At 40.6% G+C, this 14,322-nt stretch overlaps 1 protein-coding gene across 18 annotated transcripts in view; it reads left to right on the top strand.

Annotated features, from left to right (window-relative positions):
- ARPP21 (cAMP regulated phosphoprotein 21) overlaps positions 1–14,322 on the top strand; it is a 146,218-nt gene that overhangs the window by 53,031 nt on the left and 78,865 nt on the right. For 13 of the 18 annotated variants that reach the window (XM_032997218.2, XM_032997222.2, XM_032997221.2 and 10 more), the window contains 2 exons: positions 11,391–11,499; positions 13,336–13,437. The exons of 1 other annotated variant lie outside the window; for it this stretch is intronic. In XM_032997218.2, the coding sequence (XP_032853109.1) occupies positions 11,391–11,499; positions 13,336–13,437 (211 nt within the window). The remainder of the gene's footprint in view (positions 1–11,390; positions 11,500–13,335; positions 13,438–14,322) is intronic. 4 more of the 18 variants (XM_042806364.1, XM_032997225.2, XM_032997224.2 and 1 more) reach the window with 1 other exon arrangement.

Raw genomic sequence — 14,322 nt, 5'->3', positions numbered from 1 at the left:
GCTGAAGTGCCAAGATACCTTCTTTGAGATGCCAAATGTTACATGCTTTGGAGCATGCAGAAAAGTATGCCTTTCCCCTTGACTGAATAACGTGTATTCAGTGTAAATGACTTTAATTTCTTTAAGCAGTTGCTTGCTGATGGGAAAGATGGGACATTTTCCACACACAATTCATAATGGCTCTTTTTTAGTTAGGTATATGGTAGTAGTTACAAGTATGTACCTGAACACATATATCTTTTTTTGTAAAATCTCAGTCAGAGCAATTCAATGTTTGCCAGAGTATTTGAAGCACAGTTTTGAATTATTTCTTTTTTTCCCCTGTTGTAATAGAGAATAGTTATCTGGCAAATGGTTTGGTGTATGGAATTGCATGTGCATTTAAGCACCTTATGCTTTCCTTGATTATCATATATGTGCACACACTAATGAACTCATGAGAACAGAATCACTTTTATGAGCCACATGTTCGCATATGCTTTCCTGCACCATGATTATTTCTGGTTTGGGTTTGTGTTTTTTTTTTTTTTTTTCAGTGGAGTCTTACATTAATTTTTTCAAGGGGCTATGGAGTCAGCTGCATTCCCCTGTTTCCTTTTGTAGTTACCTCTTTCCCATCTTCACTACACAATAGTTGCTCCTTGACTACTAAAAAATAAACAAAACCTGGGATTATCTATACGTTCCCTCTGGTTTACAGTTGCCATTTCCCAATCTGTGTACTAGTGTCTTATGTTTAGAAATGTGTAGAGAAATATAAGGGTGCATAGTAGATGTATGCAACTAAAATAGAGAAACTGTGTAACTGAGAAGTAACACTGACTGAGACATTTTGTTTCAGTTTAAGATGAACTAATACATTATGCAACTAAGAATTTAGTAAGAACATCAGTAAAACAAATAGCGAGAATAATAACTATTATCTTATGTAGCTACATAGCAACATATGTAGTGCTTAAGTAACACATGATGTTGATTTTCCATGAATTTTATTTCTTGATTTTTTTAATACAAAAACGATATGTTTCTTTCAGTCTGGGATGAAATTAGGAACATGATTAGAAAAAACTTTTTTTTTCAGTGCAATAGTAATTGTGTTTAGGATGCAGGAGCCCAGTGTCTCAGTAGTCATTGCTGTGATGTTCAGGTTTTAGCCTTCAGCTCCTTTCTGACCTTTCCTGCTGCAGCCCAGAGCTGGGCAGGGCATCCTCCCTGCATGCCGAGCAGGGGAAGGCTTTTGTACCTGAGAAATGCTTCAGAAAAGCACTAAGGGGAATCAGATGTTTTGCATTGGGGTTCAGGAAACGTCTACCTCCAGCAGCGGCCTGAGCCTCCTCAGGCACCACAATGCCTCGGCCTTTTATCTCAGGAGAGAGCCACCTGAAATGGAGGAGCTGCCTTGCTTTTATCCAGTCACGTGGTAACTGGAGAAATAACTCAGCGCGTACACATGCTAACATTGGGTAGAGATTTCTGCAATATCTTACGGTGATGCTGCAGGCTTTTGTTTCAGACAGGAAGTTGCCACTGTTCCGCTAAATGCATTATGAGGTTGTGCACATCTGTCATTTCATTGCTTGATGCTCATCTGTAAGAGATTGAGATTTTTTTTTTTTTCCTCCCCATCTTTTTTTGGTATTCTTCTTGAAAATGTTTATTTTCTTTATTTTAATGATACATGAATTAGGACAACCTTTTTTCTGAGCAAGCATTCTCTCATTTTAGTCACATGCTTATTTTACATGAAAGATACAAAAGAAAAAAGTAAAATACTTGGTATACTTGAAGTTGAGCTGAATTTGACCCTTGAATACTGATTTCATTTTTACTTCAATCAATGTAAGCTATATACTGGACCCATGGAAATTACTTACTCTGTAAATTAGATGTTAGGGCTAATTAACCAGTTCTAATAGCTCCAATATTAAATTTTCATCTAATGTAATTTATCAAAACTAAATTGTTTATAATTAAGGTGGACATGTACTTTACAGCTGTTCTATACTGTAATGAAATATTAATTAAGCATTAATCAGAAGACATCAATGGTATTTCTCTTTTTCTATTTGTTGTTGTTGTTTTAAATCCTTACTATCACACCACCTAACAGTATGTATTTTGACAAACCTAGAAGGTTATTGTCATCTGCTCTATATGGGGAGATGGGAGGTTTCCCAGGAAGAGTGTGCTGTGGAGTAGCAAGTAGGTAGTTCAGCTCTGGGAGGCTCTTCATTGCATGAGTAATTAACCCATGTCTCTGTGCTCATCCAAGCTGTAGCAGGAAAGTGCCCATTAATCAAGATTCTGTTTGGTCATTTATACTTTCAAATCACTGGAGGGAGAGCTGAAAATCTAAGATGGCTCCTAGGCTTTCCTCAGAGGTAAGTGTACGTCCGTTGTAGGTGAAAAAATGTCTTTGAATCTGGACATTTCAGAAATTAGGTGTGATACATGAGCAAGTGAATTTTAGAGGTGGTCCAAATTGGTTTTAGTAATTGCCTTGCATGCTTCTGTTGCCTGCCTCGTGTTTAATGTAGGAAATAGAACATGATCACTGGAAACAAAAAAAATATCATGAGTTTTGAGAAACCTTTGTCTTTATAAGAAAAATCAGTTGTTTCTGCTTGCTGTTGCCAAAGTAGCCTTGTGAGACTGTATCTGACAGTTTATTAAAAACAGGTGGTGTTCTTCAGGCCAGTGACTCTGCAGGGTATGACTTCTGATCCATCAGTCTTCCTGCTGAAGACAGGGAAAATGTTCACGGTCTGAAGTAGAAGTAGGCACAAGAATCTGTGGTGATATTAATTTGTACGCATGGGACGTTTCAAGAGAGCTAATAGTTTCTTCATTAGTCCATTAGTTTTGGGGGGAAACCATCTTGCCTTCATCGGTAGTCTTCAAATCTTGAATTTGCTTCCTTTTTCTCTTGTTAATTTTTGAACTTCTAAAATAGAAAAATGTGATTTTATATAGATGACAGCAGTTATGCAACATTGTAATTTTCAGCTGCTTACAGAGTATGCCACATCCTTAAAATCAAATATTAATGAATTCTGCAATAAACTGTGCTACCACTTATGAGCCTCTACTAGCTGGAAATAAATAGGCACTGTGCAAGATGTTCAGTCTCGATAGACATCCTGAATATCAAGAACTAAACCCAGTCCATGGGAGTGGGAGCAGGAGAAGCAGGGCTCTTACGTACAGAAATAATCTTAGTTTGATCACAGCACAGCAAAGCATTTTGAAGCTCCCAAAATGGTCCCTGTCTGAGAGAAGTTATTGTGCTTCAGAACTGGTCTAGCAGAAGAGCTGGTACTTTGGTGTGGCCTTGGCCTGCCAGCTTCTACCCTGAGTTTTGAGCTAGATTCCTGTGTTTTAGCCCCAAAACACCAGGCCCAAATATTGAAGCCTGTACTCGGGCAGACTCAGGGAGTCAAGATGTACTGTGGCTTTGCATCCATAGATTGAAACAGGGTAACTTTCTGGAATTAAGCTTTAGGAAAGCTTGTGAGGGTCACGAGTTGTGCGATGATACCTCAGCATTAGATCAGGTTCTTTAAAAACTGTGTATCTGGAAAACCTTCAGGATCTGGTCCACACACAGAATAACTTGGCATGGAAGAAATTCAGTGTGCGTTGACTCTGTCTGTCCTGCAGCCTTCAGCTTCACCATGGTTTTCATAATGGGAAACGCCACTGGTGCCAGCCCCACTGAAATGTTGCTGCTGGGGTACTAGGACTGAGCATCTTGAGAGGTGGGCAAGAGTGATAGAATAAACCTCACACTCACTGGATGAAAAACGCAGGGAGACATTGCTCCCATGTAGCATTACGTGCTCTTTCAGTCCTGCCAGACTTACCTGCAACCTCGGTTAGAGGGGGAGAATGCCTGTCAAAATAACTTATGACTTTTTACATCCTTGTTTAGTAATAAATACATAATGTGGTTAGAGTCCAGATGCTGTTATGAAAAAAACATTAAAGGATATACAGTCTTTAACCAGGAAAAATGTAGTATTTGGTATTTGAGGGGTTTCTTTCTCTTGTGCTATAGAGAAGGCAGCACCTTGAAGGAACTGTCTTGTACAGTTTTTTTTTTTTTTAATGGCTTTTAATGTGCTTTTATCATCATAACAGAAGTTCTTAGTGACTCATACTGTAAAAGCAGCAATCTGTTAATGAGGCATTATTTACCTTCAAATGCTTGAAATGCCATCTTGAGTGCTTTTAAGTATTAAGTTGTGATAATATAACTGTACTGTACTTTAACAATTATCTGTATTTAAATTCCCAGGCTGACTTTTTGAAACTGTGTTTTAGCATCCATCAGCTCCTAAATACATGAAACCTATTTGAAGGCTGTAATTTTGGGCCCTCATTCTTGAAAAACATTATTCTGAGAGAATTTAATCAAATAATTTAACCTGTAGGGCTGGAATTCTGCCTTTCATCATTAAGTTTGAGCCTTTTGACAATGATTATACTTGCTTTCAAGTTCTGTAAATTCTCAAACTCTTAGAATATGTTCCCATGCCTCCATGATCAAAATAGTCGTTTGTACTGCAGTTTTGTCCTGCAAGGTAAAGCAAAGGAACAGTAATGCTTACATAGTTTTACCGTGGTGGTAATACAGAGCCCTAGGAGACCCTCCATCATAAAACCAGAAAAAGCACACTGGGCAGATGTAGTAGATATTCACAAACTAGCAAAGTAAGAAAGGCCACCATACTGTGTCACAGCATGCCTTCAAAATAGAGGCCAACATGATGTTGGACTGAGCAGTCCATTTAATTGAAGACAAGTGCAAATAACAAGAAAACACCGTTAAACCATCAGAACACCTGCATAAGAGTGCCCTGAATCTTCACAACTTCTCTGAATCCTGGCGGCAGCAGCGCTTCTCCTCAGCTCTCACTATCCCATTGCTCTCCTGATGGCATCCTTGTGTAAGAACGTTTTGTCAGTTACTCATTTTGTTTGCCAGATGATGATCCTGCAGGTCCTCAGGGGTGGTGTTGTGCCTATTCCTAGCCCTATTACCTTACCTATCACTTTGCGTTGCCATTCATTCGGGAGAGGAATATTGACATGCTGTCCCCCATTACATGCATTAAATGAACATTGCATTGCACCTGCGAAGTTCATTTGTTTGTTTGGTTGGTTTTTTTCTTACTCTTGCACGCCACAGCAATCTCCACTTTTGAACTCGCTTTCCTGTGATGCATTCCTTCAGACAGCTGCTTCGCTGTTACCTGTGAGGCTTTTGCAGATGACGTGCACTACAGCACTTGCTAGGTTTTTTCAGCTACATCAGGCGCTGTACTGGCAGACCCATCTTCTCTACACATGGTGAGGTGGTTGCTTCTTTTGAAAGGCATCTTGCAACAGCCTGCACACTGTGGTGCTGTCAGAAACATATGCCTCATAATAAAGATTTATGTGCTGTATATAAGTCAGCCCTGACAATACCAGACTGTTTGTGTGCTCTGCTAATGCAGTGACTAAGTCTTCAGAACCATAGTGTTCAGAGCTCACGCTTGTCTCTTTCCATTTGTCCTTTTGGTGTGGTATTTGTGTTTCCTGTTTCACAGCCAGTTATTTCAGAGCTAATTAATGTATTTTAAATGAGTGCAGATTTTTTCCCCCCAAGTATTTGATTTCTTATCTCCCATGCAAATAGAGGTCTAGGAAACTGCTTTAGTTTCCTTCTAAACATGGCAGATGCAAGGAAATGCCCTCTCATCTCCTTAGTCCATGTATCCTGATAGCTATTACCACCCTGCAGTATGTTTTTTAAATCTGTAACTTGATTCAGTAGTGAATACCTGCTTAAGGTACTTAGTTTTGAGGTTTTTTTCATTACTACTTACAATGGTTGACTCAGAATTGAAAGCATAAAATGAGCACATAATTGGGGACTGTCTTGAAAGAGTCCATGTAAAAAATATGCCTGAGGGGTGACCTCTGTTTTCTGTTGTACTGAGAAATTGAGAGGAACTCTGCTGAAGTGAATGGAAGTAGTTCACATTAAAATCACCATAATGATAGTAGAATATGAATGTTGCTATTGAAAGCTGAACTTTATTTTAATTTTTGACACACGGAAATGTTTCGCGGCTTACTCCAGCTTTACTATTTCAAAAATACAAGGTTTATTGTAAGGAATAAGTCCAGAAAAGTATCTTTGAGGCCTTGCTTGAGTAAGGACTGCAGAAGGATTTAACTATAAAATGAGAAAGGCAAATGATTGTGACCAACTTGCAAAAGAAAAAGCAGACAGGAAAACATCTAAAGGAGGTAGTGATGGAGCTTTGCTGTGCTATAGGTTTGTTACTATATATCTGACTCAGTGTTTCACATAATGACTGCATGGTTGAGGCTGGAAGGGACCTCTGGAGGTCAACTTGTCCAACCCTGCCCGGCTCGAGCCAGTTTCCCAGGTCCATCCCAAGGAGGGAGACTCTGCCACCTCTCTGGGCAGCCTGTGCCAGCACTCAGTCACCCTCACAGTGAAAGTATTCCAAGCACATAATTAAGGAACTTGAGCCGTATCTTGAAGTGAGAATAATCTTCCAGCACAAAAATAAGGCTGAAGGAGTTGAAATGGTCGTTCGCTGCATGAGAGGAAGCACAGGCACTAGAAATTGGACATCAGTACTGCCCTGGGATGTAGCCTGGGTATTCTCCCCAAGTCTGGACCAGGTATTGCCATGAAGCATGCAGAAGTGCTCCTGTACCAGGGAAAAACACTGGTTAGGAGGCTTAATGATGCCGGTTACATACTGTGTCTGGCAATTGGGTAAACTGATCACTTGGCCAAAAATTATTTCATAATCCACCCTCTCCCTATTTTCACTGTGACAGAAAATGGATGGGGAAAAGGTTTCCAAAGATTTTGAGTAATTGGAGCAGACTTTGCAGAAGTCCGCGGATGCTCAGAGAGTTTTGGGAAGCTTTTTCTGGCGAAAGGTTTGGGTGCTGCAGGACACCTACTGAAGTTGGTTCCCTGTAGGTATCCTGCTGGCACCTACCTGATATAGCTCCCTAGGCAGGATGGAGAAGAGAAGCTGTCCTGGCTGCTGGAAGGGTCTACGCTTTCTGGCAGATCTGGGGTGAGAAGGGGCTGCTCAGCTCCCCAAGGGTGTACAGCAAAGAGCACTGACTTACTCCAAGATCCAGTTTCTCTTAAACATCCATAGCACCTGATCAAAAGCTTTACAGGGAAGGAAGAAACGCGGTGTGTGTTTTGTTCTGAAACATGCTGCCAGAAAGATGACTAACTGATATACCTGACAACTTTTAGGAAATATTAAAGGAGTTCATATGCAATTGTGGTTTTGTGAAGATGCATTTTTAGGTCACAGATGTTTTTCTTCCACCCATACTGTCAAGAAATAAAAACTTGGGTGATCAAAAGGTTATGTTAAATAGAAACAAAAAAAACCATGCCCCAAACTTTACATCTTTTTAGCCTGTGTGATTTCCCCCTCCCTGTGTGTTGGCTTCTGAGCCTTTAAGGTATAATTGGGTCATACTTTCCAATTTTCTCAGCACAGTCCCCAAATTGCAAAGATCCAATAGACTTAAAAGGGAATTGGTGTTTCATCCATAAGGTTTTTTTGGAGTAGTGGGGTTTGAGGTTCTTAGGTGATCCACTGTTGCCAGACATGGGGACTAAATGAAATACTGAATGTCATACAGGTGGGCAGCGCTCTTTGTAAGCATACGTTCGTGTCTGTTTTCTTGCACATGGTTGTTAGCATGTAAATGGGTGTACTGTGTGGCCAGGGTAAGACCACCAATATAGGATAGGTATTGTATGTTGTTTTGTTTGTTTTTATTTTGTTTTGTTTTGTTTTCTTTTGTTTGTGGTTTTTTTTTTTTTTTTTCAAAAGATCCCTAAATAGTTAAAGTACTTGAGTTAGTGATAAGGTCTCCAGAAGTACCCAGTGTTTCTTCAAAAAGGCTATGCAAATCCTATTTTTACTGCTTAAAATGAAACTGTGATGTGGTTAGGATTTGAAGGTGTAAATTTTAGGTAACCAGTGTGGTAATAATGAATAAGTTCCTGATTTTATATGGATTTGTAATAATAATTGTAAACCGTGCTTTGACTTGTGTAAGATCTTAATTTATGCCAGAACTGAACATAAGCTTGACAAATTCACTCCCTTACATGCACGAACACAATTTGGTATATTGTGCAGACTCTATTACTGACAATATCAGGGATAAAAGAAGCTCAGGAGAGAAATAACTGTGATGGTTACTGATTTAAGACTCACATGACATGGATTCACTGTATCTGCTGTATTACTGTAATTATATACTGTATTAGTGTATTGACAGTATACTGCATCTTACTCAAAATTACATATGATTTTCTTCCATTTTCAAGCAGTTGATTCACCTGCAAATTTATAAACTAATGCAACAGATTTCCCAGGATAAGCACAATGTCTCTGCTTCCTTTTAGCCAATGTAGTGTACGGTTGCAGGGAACTTTAAAGCTGTGAATGTGGAACTTCCACCCACTTCCATCAGAAGACCAGACCCAAATCTTTGCAGAGTCAACCTCTTCTCTACCCAAATGATTAGAGTATTTGGTTCTACTAATTGGTTTTAAACATTGTTTGCCATCTGTATCTTACTAATAATACATTTTTTGTAATCGATGTTAGAAAAAAAAAATGCAGTAAACGGTATTGAAGAAAAAAACCCCACAAACACATGCAAATGTTATTGAACTCTGGTATCTTCTATAAAATAGTCAGCTTAGATTTCTTTCAGCTAAACGTCCTTTTCTGATTTTTAATATTTGAGGGAGGCCTGCAGGTTGGCAAGCCTGAAGATGTTTGTTGCTTGAGTATCCTATTTCTCAGTTGACAGTCTTCCCTCAGGCTTTGCATCCTTATTAACTGAGCTGGTCATGCTGTTTGCAACCTCACTGGTAATGGTGACCCAGACTTGTGGTGACGACGGGGAGGGCAGGACCTTGTCGTGGTGCTGGTAGTACTGCAGCGCTCCGTAATGCTCTGCACATTTGCAGAGTCTCTCTGCCCAGGCAAACTTTTTCTCGCAACTGGAGATTAATAACCTACTGGGTTTGTAGATTAATTTTATTAACAGGCACATATTGGATCATTAGTTTAAGCTTGTGACTTGATCTCACGCCTCTCCTATTCTCTTCTGACAAGTGTAAACATTTTATAAATAGTAAATGAAGTCAAAATGGGATTAAAAAATAAAAATAGCGCTATGAAATACAAAAAAACATGTTGTTGTTTAAATAAGTTGGTAGTTGGAGGAGACATTTTTCCAGATTGCTTTTTCAAGCTTTTTTCCTCTCTAATTTTTGATAACTTTTTTTTTTTTTCTCTGCATTTTAAAATCCTAGTTATTTATTATTCTTGGTGTATAGTTCATTAGGTCCTCAGCAGACAGCTTACAACTATAAATTTGACACTGGTAGTACAATTGCAGAAATTTTGTTTGTGCTTTAGGAAAAACAACGAAAAAAACAACATTCCTCAGCTGGTCCTGTCAAAGCAGACTATTTGAGGAGAATGAATCTTCGTTTCTGGCTGTGGCAGGCACAGTGCTCATTAGTGGGAGCAAAGGCAGAACAACCCACCCAGCAATCCATTAAGGGGCTTTGTAGCCTTTCTGTTTATGAGGAGACATCACTAATGACCCATTAGGTTAAAAAACCATGCAGAGAACCATGCTCCTCTGGGCTTTCCCCAAAATGAGGCTAGTAGGGCAGCCGGAGAGTCTGCTGACTTTCATGTGCTGGCCCTATATCTGTTAGTGTTAGCACCTATGGGTGATGGACAAAGGTTTCTTGAATTCTTAAAATCTGTGGAAATTGGGACGGTGCGTTTTGGCACTTTGTCACAAAACTGCAAATTGTGAGCAGAAGTGAGAGTCTTTCAAATTTATACAGAAAGAGAGGCAGGAGAGCTGCTGTCTCTTAATATTGTCTTTCTAACAGTTCATTGCAAATGTTTCCTGCACTTCTGACAGTGAATTGTAATGAACTGTAATTATGGCATGAATATGTGCTGTATTTTGATTTGAAATCCATTGCTAATTGTTTAAGTGCAAATCGGAATGCTGTAACAACAAAATGGTGGCTGATTTACGCATCTGTTTTAATTTTTCATTCTGAAATAAGATGTAGCTGAGGTTTTTATTTTAAAGTTTGTAGAGGACTCTTATTTCCAAAGTCACTGATTTCTCTCTGTAAAATCTGCCTTTTGATTTCTTCAGCATCGGTCCGTTAGTGTCAGTGGAAGCTTTGTGTCTTGTTTACGTAGTCCTCTAGGCATGAGCATCACCATTACTGCTGTTAGCAGCTCCTTCAGCACAGTGTAAGGTTTGCGTTCGCTGATAGAAACCTCACGGCACGACACAGCGTGGTTCTGCTTTTGAAAGAAAGCTTGTGCAGTAGCAGCTCCTCAGTTGGGGGATAACGGCGTATGAATCCCAGCTTAGTTCTTGAGGTCATCGGTTGTCCTGTTGACATCAGTGGAGCATAAAACATTACAGGTTATGGGTCTGGGAGTGGTGCAGGCTGGTGTGTAAGTTATTGACAGCTATGAGGCATTGGCAGTGACCAGCTTGGTGACCTGAGATGCTGCTTAAAATTTTCATTTCGTGCAATGTGAGGTGACATGAGATGCTACTTTCTTTGCACAAGGTGAGAATGTGGAACAGCATCCTACCAGCTTATGAACCTGAAACTGTTGAGGTTTTAACCTGGGTGTGTGTGTGTGTGTGTGTCTGGCTTTTAAAAATAAATTTAAAAGTGTTTGGATGGGTTAAAATCAGTGAACTAATTGATATTCTATGATTGTTCTGGAGTATTTTCCTCCACTTCACTTAATGGCGATGAGATAATATTTTGTTTAAACAAAACACCATCAGTCCTCTCCCAATACAGGTTTTGTTTATTAGAGTGAGAAAACTTGGTTTTGTTTGTAAAATTCCTACCAGTTTTTCCTTACTTTTAATGGTGGGTAGGCTTCACTAAGCGGCAGTGTTGCCAGTGGTCCCAGCTACTGAAGGAAGCAAATTAACATACAGTATGCTAATTTGTTTTCCCTGTCCTTCAGTCACAGTGAGGAGAGTCTAAATATTTCAGTGACTGAGACTCTGGATTCCCACTCCTTGCTACACAACAACAACAAAAGCTATTTATAGCAATAACAGCTAGCAGCGATACAGCAGCCTCAGACAGCTATAGGCAGCGTCTCACCATGACCACAAATGTTAACTGCTTTTGCACTGAATGCCTCTGTGAAAACAAAGAGCACTGAGAAATAAAGATCAAAGCAAAACCAAAAGAAAGATTTTTTTATTGCTATGTTTTACTTTGCTGGCAGACCAGAGCAAAGGTTTTCTGAACATTTAAAAGATGAAAAAGGTGAAGAATCCCAGAAGCGATTTATCTTGAAGCGAGATAACTCTAGTATTGATAAAGAAGACAATCAGGTTGGTTCTCGGTTCGAGAGTTGCTGAAATTTGTTCTGTTTTTGAAGGTGGGCTGACTGATGTTATTGTTGTTCTTTTGTTGTTGCTCTCCTCCTCCTCCTCCCCTGCCCTCCTGCCCCCCTCCCCGCCTCCTTTGGCGTACGTACCACCGTGGGTAGCATCGAGCCCCGGCGTGGCCGCTTCAGCCGTGGCAGTGTGTGGGTTTGCATGGGTGGTTTGCTTGGCGCAGGACTTGCTGCATGCCCACGGGAGGGGGAATGCCGCCGGCTCCGGGCTGCGTGGAAGGCTGTGTCAGTCGCATTTCTCAATGTCTCGCCTAACTATGGCAGTTGTTCCGCTCCCTACAGCTTCCTCCTTCCGTTGTACCCATTCAGAGTTGGATTTTGGTATGGACCAATGATAAACTGATGTAGCCCAGAAAGGAGAGAGGAAATAAAAAAATTTTAAAGAAATTGTCCCAAGCAAACATGTGATGGTGAGGCCAGGTTGATCTTTCTTTTTTTTTTTTTTTATTTTTTTTTTTAAAAAAAAAAAACCATCCCAAATGAAGTTTTGACCAAAAATAAATCAGTTCCATCTTTTAGTGCCCTCCCTCCTCCTGTGCCCTCACCACCTTTTACTGTCTGTGTAACTTACTTGCTTGTTGTGCATGTACTGTGGCAGACGTCTCCCCTTCTGTGTTGCCTGTGCCATAACACTACCTCACCTTAGGTGAGCCCGATGAGTAGGGCAGCGCCAGGGAAATGTGTGTGTTTGTGCTGCCTTTAAAAGCAGGTGTTGTGCTGTTTCAAACCAGTGCAAGCTGTATATGTGGAATATATTAACAAAAAAAAATCAAAAAGGGTTCTGACGTGAATTGCTTTTATGAGAAAATTCTCACAGGTAAGACGACAGCATATGCTTTCTTTGCTTAGGTTATATTTGTGGAGGGACCTGCCAGTGTGTCTCATTGCTACTCCATGTTTTCAGTAAAGGACTTATTTTTCCTCTCTTTTTTTCTTTTTTTTCCCCCCTTTTTTTCCTTGACTTTCATTTATACCTAGCAGCCTTGCCAGTTATGCTGCATCTGAGTTGGCTTTGAAAACAAACCCCAGGCGCTTTCAGGATGTGGTGAACATGGGGATCAGCCAAAGGAAAGCAGCATGACCCATCTCACCAGGTGCTGGGGTGCAAGGGGAGAAGGAGCAGTTCTTGAAACCCAGGTGCTAATGAAGCATTTGTTGCCGGGGCTCCTCTTTTCCTCTCCTCCCTTCCACAGCACAGCCATTTCCTGCACTGCAGTTTACCGAGAGGCACAGCTGGCCCTTCTTTTCCCAGGAAAACAGAAGTCAAGGGTTCCTTATAGTGTGGAAATGGTTAAAACTCTTGTGCCAAATTTTTGGGACCTCTCCTCGTTGTACACACAGATTTCGGTGGGTTTCTTCTAGGGTTTGCAGTTTAGCTCTGGCAGCATAGTTTCTCTCTTCTTCGTAGGTAGCGCAGCGCTGCTTGCCCTCCTCCTCCTCCTCGCAGCCAGTAGGAGAGTCCAGAAATCTTAGCAGTCGAGAGCAATGGCACTTAGGCTTGGGGTGAGAACGCCCAGTTTTAGGATGGCGGGTCCACAAAAGCCATGCAGAAAGCCTTGTTTTGGCCACCCGCTCTACAAACCCACGTGCAGTATCTCACTGGAAACCCTCGGGTGCCCAGCCTCGCAGGGCGCCTCGTACAGGAACGACAGCTATCGTTTTCATGCTTCATTTGTTTAAATGAACATTTATTATTCTCAGCTGACAGTTACTTAATGGCAGTTTTTAACAGCTCAACTTATATAACCCTCCTGGTTTTCTTTCTGCTCAGCAAAACAGAATTCTTCCATTTAGAGATGACAGACGAAGTAAATCAATTGAAGAGAGAGAAGAGGAGTATCAGAGAGTGAGGGAGAGAATATTTGCACAAGATGTGAGTAGTTGTTTTAATTGCCTCTTTAGTGCCATACCTTCGCCGGTAGTCAGACAGTCTTGCCCCCCTCCGACACGAACACCGCAGCTGGACTTGCCCCGTGGAGCTGGAGGCGACAGGGAAGGGTCCGAGAGGAGCTTGAGAGGTCTGGAGGTTGGCTGCTGGAGAAGGAGGTGATGAGAGCGCAGGGAGAAGGGTAGAGGAGAGTTCAGGCCCAGCATGTCGTCTGGGGAGTGCTAATCCTGTTCCTTTGAATGTTCACGTTCGTGTGGTCTAGGTTTCCTTCTTTTATCCTTCTCTTTTGCCAACCAAAGAGCAGTGATTTAAATGGACACTCTCAATAATTTTAAATAGCTGCGTTATTTCGTATTTGTTTTGAGCTGGATCAAATTTTGTAAGTGTCCTTCTGCAGAGCCTCCTCGTGGTTTTGTTTCTTTGGACCAGTGCTGTAGCACTAAGACAGTGAGAACAAAATAAAGCCAGAGGTTAAATATGGAGTTGCACTGGTTTTCTTGAAATAGGCGAATAAAGAACTGTATTCCTGCCATCAGAAGGAGTCAATCGCATTGTTGATGATTTTATTCTGAAAGGAATAGAAACGAAATAGGCATTATAATTCTTGCCTTTACCAAAAAATCAGAATTTGCACAACGAGCTGTGTTGCTAGGGGAAAACATTTAAATAAGAAACATCTGTGAGTAATACCTTATGCTCCTGAAAAAGGAAGAAAATCATAGTTTGCTGTAATACTGTAATGACAGGGTCCTAAAAGGAAAAAAAGAAAGTCAACATTTTATTTTTTTATCTCACATCTCAGTGGGAGCTCTGCCACTTAGAGGCATATGGGAATAAACCCAATTAAAATTGTTACTGAAAATCATACTT

The sequence above is a fragment of the Tyto alba genome, unplaced genomic scaffold (genome assembly GCF_018691265.1).
Source record: "Tyto alba isolate M040663 unplaced genomic scaffold, T.alba_DEE_v4.0 Super-Scaffold_46, whole genome shotgun sequence".
NCBI lineage: Eukaryota > Metazoa > Chordata > Aves > Strigiformes > Tytonidae > Tyto > Tyto alba.
Note: the sequence above shows the minus strand (reverse complement) of the source record. Positions and strands in the feature narration are given on the sequence as shown.